General features: G+C 49.9%; 1 protein-coding gene across 1 annotated transcript in view; it reads left to right on the top strand.

Annotated features, from left to right (window-relative positions):
* Positions 1-7,526, top strand: part of HNRNPUL1 (heterogeneous nuclear ribonucleoprotein U like 1) — a 51,667-nt gene extending 44,141 nt beyond the window's left edge. Inside the window, exons 16-17 of the mRNA XM_082299660.1 lie at positions 1,485-1,532; positions 7,392-7,526. Coding sequence (XP_082155786.1) covers positions 1,485-1,532; positions 7,392-7,505 — 162 coding nt within the window. The 3' untranslated portion in view covers positions 7,506-7,526. The remainder of the gene's footprint in view (positions 1-1,484; positions 1,533-7,391) is intronic.
* Positions 7,527-12,077: the final 4,551 nt, after the last annotated feature.

The raw sequence follows: 12,077 nt of genomic DNA, 5'->3' as shown, positions 1-12,077 counted from the left end.
GGAACTGAGGGATTTGGGGGAAAAAAGGGGATTTTGGGGGAAAATGGGGATTTTGGGGTGGAAAAAGGGGAATTTTGGAGGAGAAGATGGGAATTTTGGGGGGAAAGTTTAATTTTGGGGGGAAAAAGGGAATTTGGGGAAAAATTGGGAATTTGGGTGGAAAAAGGGGAATTTGGGGGGAAAAAAGGAATTTTTGGGGGGAAAATTGGGAGTTTTAGGGGAAAAAAGGGAATTTGGGGGAAAACAAAGGGAATTTGGGGGGGAAATTGGGAATTATGGGGGAAATGGGGATTTTGGGGTGGAAAAAAGGGAATTTTGGGGAAAAAGGAATTTGGGGAGGGGAAGAAAGGGAATTTTTTTGGGGAAAAAGGGAATTTTTTGGGGAAAAGGGGAATTTGGGGGGAAAAGGGGGATTTTGGGGTGGAAAAAGGGATTTTTTGGGAAAAGAGGGATTTTGGGGGAGAAACAAAGGGAATTTTGGAGGAAAAAAGGGGATTTTGGGGGTGAAAAAAGGGAATTTTTGGGTAAAATGGGGATTTTGAGGGGAGAAAAGGGGATTTTTGGGGGAAGAAAGGGAATTTGGGAGAAAAAAGGGAATTTTGGGGGAAACAAAGGGAATTTGGGGGGGAAATTGAGAATTATGGGGGGAAATGGGGATTTTGGGGTGGAAAAAAGGGAATTTTGGGGAAAAAGGAATTTTTTGGGGGGGAAAAAAGGGGATTTTGGTGGAAAAAAGGGGATTTTTGGGTGAAAAAAGGGAATTTGGGGGGGAAAAAAGGGGATTTTGGTGGAAGAAAGCGAATTTGGAGGAAAAAAGGGAATTTTGGTGGAAAAAAGGGGATTTCGGGGGTGAAAAAAGGGAATTTTTGGGTAAAATGGGGATTTTGAGGGGAGAAAAGGGGATTTTTGGGGGAAGAAAGGGAATTTGGGAGAAAAAAGGGAATTTTGGGGGAAACAAAGGGAATTTGGGGGGGAAATTGAGAATTATGGGGGGAAATGGGGATTTTGGGGTGGAAAAAAGGGAATTTTGGGGAAAAAGGAATTTTTTGGGGGGGAAAAAAGGGGATTTTGGTGGAAAAAAGGGGATTTTTGGGTGAAAAAAGGGAATTTGGGGGGGAAAAAAGGGGATTTTGGTGGAAGAAAGCGAATTTGGAGGAAAGAAGGGAATTTTGGTGGAAAAAAGGGGATTTCGGGGGTGAAAAAAGGGAATTTTGGGGGTGAAAAAAGGGAATTTTTGGGGGGAAAAAGGGAATTTTTGGGGTGAACAAAAGGGAATTTTTGGAGGGATAAAAACCCCGCCCCCCCCGTGCCCCCCAGAATTTGGGGGGGGGTCCGGGGGTGACCCCTCCCCCTCCTTTCCCCTCCCCCCCCAGAGCTACGGGCAGAGCTTCACCCCTCCCCCCCCCGGCTACTTCGGGGCCTTCGGGGGCTACGGGGGGGGGGGAGGGGCCACCGGGGGGTTCCCCCCCCCCCAGCCCCCCCAGCCCCTCCCCCCCCCCCCCGGGCAGAGCTTCGGCTACGGACAGTACCAGGTGGGGGAGGGGCGGGCGGGTTTTGGGGGGAAAAAGGGAGAAAAGGGGATTTTGGGGGGGGAAAAGGGGGAGAAAAGGGGATTTTGGGGAGAAAAAGGGGGATTTTGGGGGGAAAAGGGGGATTTTGGGGGGAAAAAGGGGAGAAAAGGGGATTTTGGGGGGGGGGAAAGGGGGATTTTGGGGGGAAAATGGGGGATTTTGGGGGGAAAATGGGGAGAAAAGGGGATTTTGGGGAGAAAAGGGGGATTTTGGGGGGAAAAATGGGGATTTGGGGGGATAAAGGGGGATTTTGGGGGGATGAAGGGGGGAAAAATGGGGATTTTGGGGGGAAAATGGGGAAAAAGGGGGATTTGGGGGGAAAAGGGGGAAAAAAAGGGGGTTTGGGGGGATTTGGGGGGGATAAAGGGAGATTTGCGGGGGATGAAGGGGGAAAAAGGGGATTTTGGGGGATAAAGGGGGATTTGGGGGGATGAGGGGGGAGAAAAGGGGATTTGGGGGAGGAAAAAGGGGGGATTTTGGGGGCAAAAGGGATTTTGGGGGGGATAAAGGGGGAAAAAGGGGATTTTAGTGGGGGAAAGGGGGATTTGGGGGGGAAAAGGGGGAAAAAAAGGGGGTTTGGGGGGAAAAGGGGGGATTTGGGGGGGATAAAGGGAGATTTGCGGGGGATGAAGGGGGAAAAAGGGGATTTTGGGGGGAAAATGGGGAGAAAAGGGGATTTTGGGGGGGAAAAAAGGGGATTTGGGGGGGGAAAGGGGGAAAAGGGGATTTTGGGGGCAAAAAGGGGGATTTGGGGGATTTAGGTGGGAAAAAGTGAATTTTGGTGGGAAAAGTGGGAATTTGGGTGGGAAAACCGGGAATTTGGGTGGGAAAACGGGAATTTAGGTGTGAAACGTGGGAATTTGGGTGGGAAAAGTGGGAATTGGGTGGGAAACGTGGGAATTTGGGTGGGAAACGTGGGAATTTGGGTGGAAAAGTGGGAATTTAGGTGTGAAACGTGGGAATTTGGGTGGGAAACCGGGAATTCGGGTGTGAAACGTGGGAATTGGGTGGCAAAAGTGGCCGTTTTGGGTGGGAAAAGTGGGAATTTTGGGGGAAAAAATGAATTTTGGTGGGAATTTTGGGGGAATTCGGGTGTGAAACGTGGGAATTTGGGTGGGAAAACCGGGAATTCGGGTGTGAAACGTGGGAATTTGGGTGGAAAAAGTGGGCATTTTGGGGGAAAAAATGAATTTTGATGGGAAAAAGGGGGAATTTGGGTGTGAAACGTGGGAATTTGGGTGGGAAAAGTGGGAATTTGGGTGGGAAAAGTGGGAATTGGGTGGCAAAAGTGGCCGTTTTGGGTGGGAAAAGTGGGAATTTTGGGGGGAAAAATGAATTTTGGTGGGAAAAAGGGGGAATTTGGGCGTGAAACGTGGGAATTTGGGTGGGAAAAGTGGGAATTTGGGTGGGAAACATGGGAATTTGGGTGTGAAACGTGGGAATTTGGGTGGGAAACGTGGGAATTGGGTGGCAAAAGTGGCCGTTTTGGGTGGGAAAAGTGGGAATTTTGGGGGGAAAAATGAATTTTGGTGGGAATTTTGGGGGAATTTGGGTGTGAAACGTGGGAATTTGGGTGTGAAACGTGGGAATTTGGGTGGAAAAAGTGGGCATTTTGGGGGAAAAAATGAATTTTGGTGGGAATTTTGGGGGAATTTGGGTGTGAAACGTGGGAATTTGGGTGGGAAAAGTGGGAATTTGGGTGGGAAAAGTGGGAATTGGGTGGCAAAAGTGGCCGTTTTGGGTGGGAAAAGTGGGAATTTTGGGGGGAAAAATGAATTTTGGTGGGAAAAAGGGGGAATTCGGGTGTGAAACGTGGGAATTTGGGTGGAAAACTGGGAATTTGGGTGGGAAACGTGGGAATTTGGGTGGAAAACCGGGAATTCGGGTGTGAAACGTGGGAATTTGGGTGGAAAACCGGGAATTTGGGTGGGAAACGTGGGAATTTAGGTGTGAAACGTGGGAATTTGGGTGTGAAACGTGGGAATTTGGGTGGAAAACCGGGAATTCGGGTGTGAAACGTGGGAATTTGGGTGTGAAACGTGGGAATTTGGGTGGGAAACTTGGAATTTGGGTGGGAAAAGTGGGAATTGGGTGGCAAAAGTGGCCGTTTTGGGTGGGAAAAGTGGGAATTTTGGGGGGAAAAATGAATTTTGGTGGGAATTTTGGGGGAATTTGGGTGTGAAACGTGGGAATTTGGGTGTGAAACGTGGGAATTTGGGTGGGAAAAGTGGGAATTGGGTGGCAAAAGTGGGAATTTGGGTGGGAAAAGTGGGAATTTGGGTGGGAAACGTGGGAATTTGGGTGGGAAAATGGGAATTTAGGTGTGAAACGTGGGAATTTGGGTGTGAAACGTGGGAATTTGGGTGGAAAACCGGGAATTTGGGTGTGAAACGTGGGAATTTGGGTGGAAAACTTGGAATTTGGGTGGGAAAAGTGGGCATTTTGGGGGAAAAAATGAATTTTGATGGGAAAAAGGGGGAATTTGGGTGTGAAACGTGGGAATTTGGGTGGGAAAAGTGGGAATTTGGGTGGGAAATGTGGGAATTTGGGTGGAAAACCGGGAATTTGGGTGTGAAACGTGGGAATTTGGGTGGAAAAGTGGGAATTGGGTGGGAAAAGTGGCCGTTTTGGGTGGGAAAAGTGGGAATTTTGGGGGAAAAAATGAATTTTGATGGGAAAAAGGGGGAATTTGGGTGTGAAACGTGGGAATTTGGGTGGGAAAAGTGGGAATTTGGGTGGGAAAAGTGGGAATTTGGGTGGGAAAAGTGGCCGTTTTGGGTGGGAAAAGTGGGAATTTTGGGGGAAAAAATGAATTTTGGTGGGAAAAAGGGGGAATTTGGGCGTGAAACGTGGGAATTTGGGTGGGAAAATGGGAATTTGGGTGGGAAAAGTGGGAATTGGGTGGCAAAAGTGGCCGTTTTGGGTGGGAAAAGTGGGAATTTGGGTGGGAAACGTGGGAATTTGGGTGTGAAACGTGGGAATTTGGGTGGAAAACTGGGAATTCGGGTGTGAAACGTGGGAATTTAGGTGGGAAACCGGGAATTTAGGTGTGAAACGTGGGAATTTGGGTGTGAAACGTGGGAATTTGGGTGGAAAACCGGGAATTCGGGTGTGAAACGTGGGAATTTGGGTGTGAAACGTGGGAATTTGGGTGTGAAACGTGGGAATTTGGGTGGGAAAACGGGAATTTGGGTGGGAAACGTGGGAATTTGGGTGGGAAACGTGGGAATTTGGGTGGAAAACCGGGAATTCGGGTGTGAAACGTGGGAATTTGGGTGGGAAATGTGGGAATTTGGGTGGAAAACCGGGAATTCGGGTGTGAAACGTGGGAATTTGGGTGGGAAAAGTGGGAATTGGGTGGCAAAAGTGGCCGTTTTGGGTGGGAAAAGTGGGAATTTTGGGGGGAAAAATGAATTTTGGTGGGAATTTTGGGGGAATTTGGGTGTGAAACGTGGGAATTTGGGTGGGAAACGTGGGAATTTGGGTGGAAAACCGGGAATTCGGGTGTGAAATGTGGGAATTTGGGTGGAAAACTGGGAATTCGGGTGTGAAACGTGGGAATTCGGGTGTGAAACGTGGGAATTTGGGTGGGAAACGTGGGAATTTGGGTGGAAAACCGGGAATTCGGGTGTGAAACGTGGGAATTTGGGTGGAAAACTGGGAATTTGGGTGTGAAACGTGGGAATTTGGGTGTGAAACGTGGGAATTTGGGTGGGAAAAGTGGGAATTGGGTGGCAAAAGTGGGAATTTGGGTGGGAAAAGTGGGAATTTGGGTGGGAAACGTGGGAATTTGGGTGGGAAAATGGGAATTTAGGTGTGAAACGTGGGAATTTGGGTGTGAAACGTGGGAATTTGGGTGGAAAACCGGGAATTTGGGTGTGAAACGTGGGAATTTGGGTGGAAAACTTGGAATTTGGGTGGGAAAAGTGGGCATTTTGGGGGAAAAAATGAATTTTGATGGGAAAAAGGGGGAATTTGGGTGTGAAACGTGGGAATTTGGGTGGGAAAAGTGGGAATTTGGGTGGGAAATGTGGGAATTTGGGTGGAAAACCGGGAATTTGGGTGTGAAACGTGGGAATTTGGGTGGAAAAGTGGGAATTGGGTGGGAAAAGTGGCCGTTTTGGGTGGGAAAAGTGGGAATTTTGGGGGAAAAAATGAATTTTGATGGGAAAAAGGGGGAATTTGGGTGTGAAACGTGGGAATTTGGGTGGGAAAAGTGGGAATTTGGGTGGGAAAAGTGGGAATTTGGGTGGGAAAAGTGGCCGTTTTGGGTGGGAAAAGTGGGAATTTTGGGGGAAAAAATGAATTTTGGTGGGAAAAAGGGGGAATTTGGGCGTGAAACGTGGGAATTTGGGTGGGAAAATGGGAATTTGGGTGGGAAAAGTGGGAATTGGGTGGCAAAAGTGGCCGTTTTGGGTGGGAAAAGTGGGAATTTGGGTGGGAAACGTGGGAATTTGGGTGTGAAACGTGGGAATTTGGGTGGAAAACTGGGAATTCGGGTGTGAAACGTGGGAATTTAGGTGGGAAACCGGGAATTTAGGTGTGAAACGTGGGAATTTGGGTGTGAAACGTGGGAATTTGGGTGGAAAACCGGGAATTCGGGTGTGAAACGTGGGAATTTGGGTGTGAAACGTGGGAATTTGGGTGTGAAACGTGGGAATTTGGGTGGGAAAACGGGAATTTGGGTGGGAAACGTGGGAATTTGGGTGGGAAACGTGGGAATTTGGGTGGAAAACCGGGAATTCGGGTGTGAAACGTGGGAATTTGGGTGGGAAATGTGGGAATTTGGGTGGAAAACCGGGAATTCGGGTGTGAAACGTGGGAATTTGGGTGGGAAAAGTGGGAATTGGGTGGCAAAAGTGGCCGTTTTGGGTGGGAAAAGTGGGAATTTTGGGGGGAAAAATGAATTTTGGTGGGAATTTTGGGGGAATTTGGGTGTGAAACGTGGGAATTTGGGTGGGAAACGTGGGAATTTGGGTGGAAAACCGGGAATTCGGGTGTGAAATGTGGGAATTTGGGTGGAAAACTGGGAATTCGGGTGTGAAACGTGGGAATTCGGGTGTGAAACGTGGGAATTTGGGTGGGAAACGTGGGAATTTGGGTGGAAAACCGGGAATTCGGGTGTGAAACGTGGGAATTTGGGTGGAAAACTGGGAATTCGGGTGTGAAACGTGGGAATTCGGGTGTGAAACGTGGGAATTTGGGTGTGAAACGTGGGAATTTGGGTGGGAAACTTGGAATTTGGGTGGGAAAAGTGGGAATTGGGTGGCAAAAGTGGCCGTTTTGGGTGGGAAAAGTGGGAATTTTGGGGGGAAAAATGAATTTTGGTGGGAATTTTGGGGGAATTTGGGTGTGAAACGTGGGAATTTGGGTGTGAAACGTGGGAATTTGGGTGGGAAACTTGGAATTTGGGTGGGAAACGTGGGAATTTGGGTGGAAAACCGGGAATTCGGGTGTGAAACGTGGGAATTTGGGTGGAAAACCGGGAATTCGGGTGTGAAACGTGGGAATTTGGGTGTGAAACCGGGAATTCGGGTGTGAAACGTGGGAATTCGGGTGTGAAACGTGGGAATTTGGGTGGGAAACCGGGAATTTGGGGGAAAAGCCGGACGTGCCGAGGCGAACCCCGCGCAGTTGCTGCCGAGACGGGGCCGAAACTCCACTTTGCGCTCCCCATTTTTGGGGTGAAGCGACGGCCAAAAACGGCAATTTTGGGGCCGAAGGAGGCGCGCTCGGGGTGGGCTGAGATGGGGCCGTTTTGGGCTGAATCCCTGCGGCTTTTGGTGCCTGATGGGGCGATTTTGGGGCTTTTTCTTGCAGTACCCCCCGAGCTGGCAGCACTTCTACCCCCAGAGCCCCTGGGCCCCCTACTACGGCTCCTACGACTACGGCGGGGGCTACGGCAGCTCCCAGGGGGGCACCAGCGCCCAGTGACCCCAAAATCCCCCCAAATTCCCCCAAATCTCCCCAAATCCCCTCCCCCCTTTCCCAGGGGGGGGTTGGGCTCCGTGTGGACCGAACAAAAAAGCTGCTTTTTAACCTCAGAACGTCTCCGTGTGCTTTGGCTTCTCCCTCTGCTGCCCCGCTCCCGGCCCTGCTCCCTTTTTGGGGGGATTTGCCCAAATTCCTGCACTTTCTCCGGGGTTTGTTGCTTTTTTTTGGAGTTTTCCCCCTTTTTTTTGGAGTTTTCCCCCTTTTTTTGGAGTTTTCCCCCTTTTTTTTGGAGTTTTCCCCCTTTTTTTTGGAGTTTTCCCCTTTTTTTTGGAGTTTTCCCCCTTTTTCTTGGAGTTTTCCCCCTTTTTTTTGGAGGTTTTCCCCCTTTTTTTTGGAGTTTTCCCCCTTTTTTTTGGAGTTTTCCCCCTTTTTTTTGGAGTTTTCCCCCTTTTTTTGGAGTTTTCCCCCTTTTTTTGGAGTTTTCCCCCTTTTTTTTGGAGTTTTCCCCCTTTTTTTTGGAGTTTTCCCCCTTTTTTTTGGAGTTTTCCCCCTTTTTTTTGGAGTTTCCCCCCTTTTTTTTGGAGTTTTCCCCCTTTTTTTGGAGTTTTCCCATTTTTTGGAGTTTTTCACCATTTTTTGGGGGCGGGCTCCCTTTTTTTTTGAGTTCCCCCCCCCCCTTTTTTTTTTTCCCCCTTTTTTTGGGTTTTCCCCTTTTCTTTGGATTTTTTTCCCCTTTTCTTGGAGTTTTTCCCTTTTTTGGGGTTTTTTCCCTTTTTTTTGGATTTTTCCCCTTTTTTTGGAGTTTCCCCCCTTTTTTTTGGAGTTTTTCCCCCTTTTTTGGAGTTTTTCCCCTTTTTTTTGGAGTTTTCCCCTTTTTGGGGGGTTTTTCCCCTTTTTTTTGATTTTTTTCCCTTTTTTTGCAGTTTTCCCCCTTTTTTTTGGAGTTTTTCCTTTTTTTGGAGTTTTTCCCTTTTTTTGGAGTTTTCCCCTTTTTTTTGGAGTTTTCCCCTTTTTTTGTTGTTTTTCCCCTTTTTTGGGTTTTTTTTCCTTTTTTAAATTTTTTTTCCCTTTTTTTTTTTGAGTTTTCCCCTTTTTTGGGGGGTTTTCCCCCTTTTTTTGCGTTTTTCCCTCTTTTTTTGGATTTTTTCCCTTTTTTCCTCGTTTTTTCCCCATTTCCCCCATTTCTGGCTCTCCTCATCCCCTCCTTTGTGTTCCTCCCCCTCCTCTTTGAACTCCTTTTCCTTTTTGGGCTTTTCCCCATTTTTCCCAAATTTTCCCCTTTTTCCCCAATTTTTCCCTTTTTTCTCCAAATTTCCCCTTTTTTTCCATTTTTTCCCATTTTTTTCCCTGCTTTTCCCCATTTCCCCCCATTTTTGGTTCCCCTTTGTGTGTCCCCCTCCCTTTTCAGCTCCATCCCCCTTTTCCCATTTTTCCCATTTTTTTCCCATTTTTCCTGGGCTTTTTTCTCATTTTTCCCTTTTTTTCCCATTTTTTTCCCATTTTCCCCCATTTCCCCCATTTCTGGCTCTCCTCATCCCCTCCTTTGTGTTCCTCCCCCTCTTCTTTGAACTCCTTTCCCCTTTTGGGCTTTTTCCCCATTTTTTCCGATTTTCCCTTTTTTCCTGGTTTTTTTCCCATTTCCCCCCTTTATTCCCCCTTTTTTTCCTTTTTTTCCCATTTTTTTCCGGTTTTTTCCCATTTCCCCCCATTTTTGGTTCCCCTTTGTGTGTCCCCCTCCCTTTTCAGCTCCATTCCCTTCTTCCCATTTTTCCCAATTTTCCCCTTTTTTCCCCCTTTTTCCCCATTTTTTCCCATTTTTATTCTGATTTTTCCCATTTTTTCCCCATTTTTCCCATTTTTCCTGTTTTTTCCCCATTTCCCCCCATTTTTGGTTCCCCTTTGTGTGTCCCTCCTCCCCTTTTGCTCTCTCCTCCCCTTTTCCCATTTTTTCCCGATTTTTCCCATTTTTTCCTTATTTTCCCCATTTCTCCTGGGTTTTTTCCCATTTCTCTCATTTTTCCCATTTTTTCCCATTTTTTCCCATTTTTTCCCCGTTTTTCCCCATTTTTCTCATTTCTCCCCATTTTTGGTTCCCCTTTGTGTGTCCCCCCTCCCTTTTCAGCTCCATTCCCCTTCCCCCCCCCTTTTTCCCCAGTTTTTCCCAATTTTCCCCATTTTTTCCCCATTTTTTCCCCATTTTTTCCCCATTTTTCCCCCATTTCCCCCTTTTTTACCATTTACCCTCTTTTCCCCCCATTTCTTCCTTCTCCCCTTCGTGTTCCCCCCTCCCCTCCACATTTTTCAGGAATTTCACCTTTTTTGGCGCCTTTTCCCCATTTTTGGGGATTTTTTGGGGGATTTTTTGGGGAATTTTGGGGATTTTTTGAGGTTTTTGGCCTCGGCTTTTTCCAGGTGGGGAAGAAAAATGGGGAAAGCCAATTCCAACCCGCAAACCGCGCCCTCTCCCCCCATTCCCGCCTCCCTCCCCAAATTTTGGGACAAATTTGGGGATTTTTGGGATCTCCCGTGACCTTTGACCGGGGGGGGGTGGGGGGGCGGAACCAAAGCACCCCGGAACCTTCGGGCAAAGCCCTTGTTTCCCTCCTCGGAAGTGACGTCATCGCGAGACGGACGCGCGGCGTGAGGCGCCGGTGGTGTCGCAACGAAACGGGGCCGGGCGGAACCGCGGGGAAGTTTTGGGGGTCCCGGCGGGGATTTTGGGGTCCCGGGGGGGAATTTTTGGGGTCCCGCGAGGATTTTGGGGGTCTCCGGGAGACTTTTGGGGGCCCCCGTGCGGTTTTGGGGGGGTTTTGGAGTCCCAGGAGCCGCTCCCGGCCCGGCAGTCGCAGCTTGGGGCCTTCAGGCTTTGCTGAGGCCTTTGGGGGTCCCGGGGAGGATTTTGGGGTCCCAGGAGGATTTTGGGGTCCCAGAGAAGATTTCGGGGTTCCCTGAAGGATTTGGGGGTTCCCAGCCTCCCATTTTGGGAGAATTCGGGCTCCCCTGAGGGGTTTGAGGTCGCCCTCCCCTCCCGCCATTTTCTGAGGGGTTTGGGCTCCCCTCAGGGGTCCCATCCCCTTTTCTTTAAGGATTTTGGGGTCCCCTCACCCATTTTAGGCTCCCAGGGAGGATTTTTGGGGTCCCAGAGAAGATTTCGGGGTTCCCTGAAGGATTTTGGGGTTCCCAGCCTCCCATTTTGGGAGAATTTGGGCTCCCCTCAGGGGTTTGGGTCCCCCCTCCCTCCCGCCATTTTCTGAGGGGTTTGGGCTCCCCTCAGGGGGTCCCATCCCCTTTTTTTTTAGGATTTTGGGGTCCCAGGGAGGATTTTTGGGCTCCCAGGAGGATTTTTGGGGTCCCAGAGAAGATTTTGGGGCTCCCTGAATGATTTTGGGAGAATTCGGGCTCCCCTGAGGGGTTTGAGGTCCCCCCTCCCTCCCTCCCGCCATTTTCTGAGGGGTTTGGGCTCCCCTCAGGGGGTCCCATCTCTTTTTTTCTTTTAGGATTTTGGGGTTTCCCCCACCCCTTTTGGGGTCCCCTCACCCATTTTAGGGACCCTCGACCCTTTTTAAACTCCCCCCACCATTTTTTGGGTGTGTCCCCCCCCCTTTTTTCAGGGACCTTCCCCCATTTTAGAACCCCCAATATTTGTTTTATTTAGGGACCCTCCCCCCAATGGCCGCAAACTCCCCCGAAACTCCCGAAGCCTCCCCAAAAACCTTCGAGGGACCCCCGAAAATTTGGGGAGAGGCCGAATTTCCCCGGGGGGGTCCCCAAAACCCTTCCAGGGGAGCCGCCCCCCCCCCCGCCCGCACCCGGCTGCGGAATCGCCGCTTCGCAGCCCTGAGGGAGCTGCTCAAAGGTGGGGGAGGGGCCCAAAATTGGGGGGGGGAGGGACCCAAAACTGGGGGGGGAGGGGTCCAAAATTTGGGGGGGAGGGGTCCTTGAATTGGAGGAGAGGGGAGCAAAATTTGGGGGCGGAAAGAGGCCAAATTTGGGGGGAGAGGGACCCAAAATTGGGGGGGGAGGGGCCCAAAATTTGGGGGGGAGGGACCCAAAAGTGGGGGGGAGGAGCCCAAAATTGGGGGGGAGGGGTCCCTAAGTTGAGGGGGGAAAGAGGCCAAAATTGGGGGGAAAAAAGCCCAAAATTGGGGGTGAGAGACCCAAAATTGGGGGTGGGAAAGAGCCCAAAATTGGGGGGGAGGGGTCCTTGAATTGGAGGAGAGGGGAGCAAAATTTGGGGGCGGAAAGAGGCCAAATTTGGGGGGAGAGGGACCCAAAATTGGGGGGGGGAGGAGCCCAAAATTGGGGGGGGAGGGGTCCTTGAATTGGGGGGGAGGGTCCCAAATTTGGGGGGGAGGGACCCAAAATTGGGGGGGGAGGGACCCAAAATTGGGGGGAAAGAGCCCAAAATTGGGGGGGAGGGGTCCCTAAGTTGAGGGGGGAAAGAGCCCAAAATTGGGGGTAAAAAAGCCCAAAATTGGGGGGGAGAGGGGCCCAAATTTTGAGGGGGGAGGGGCCCAAAATTGGGGGGAGGGGCCCAAAATTGGGGGGAGGGGCCCAAAATTTGGGGGGGAG

This window comes from Coloeus monedula (assembly GCF_965178545.1).
Source record: "Coloeus monedula genome assembly, chromosome: 33".
In the NCBI taxonomy this organism is placed as follows: Eukaryota; Metazoa; Chordata; class Aves; order Passeriformes; family Corvidae; genus Coloeus; species Coloeus monedula.
This window is presented reverse-complemented; position numbering and strand designations above follow the sequence as displayed.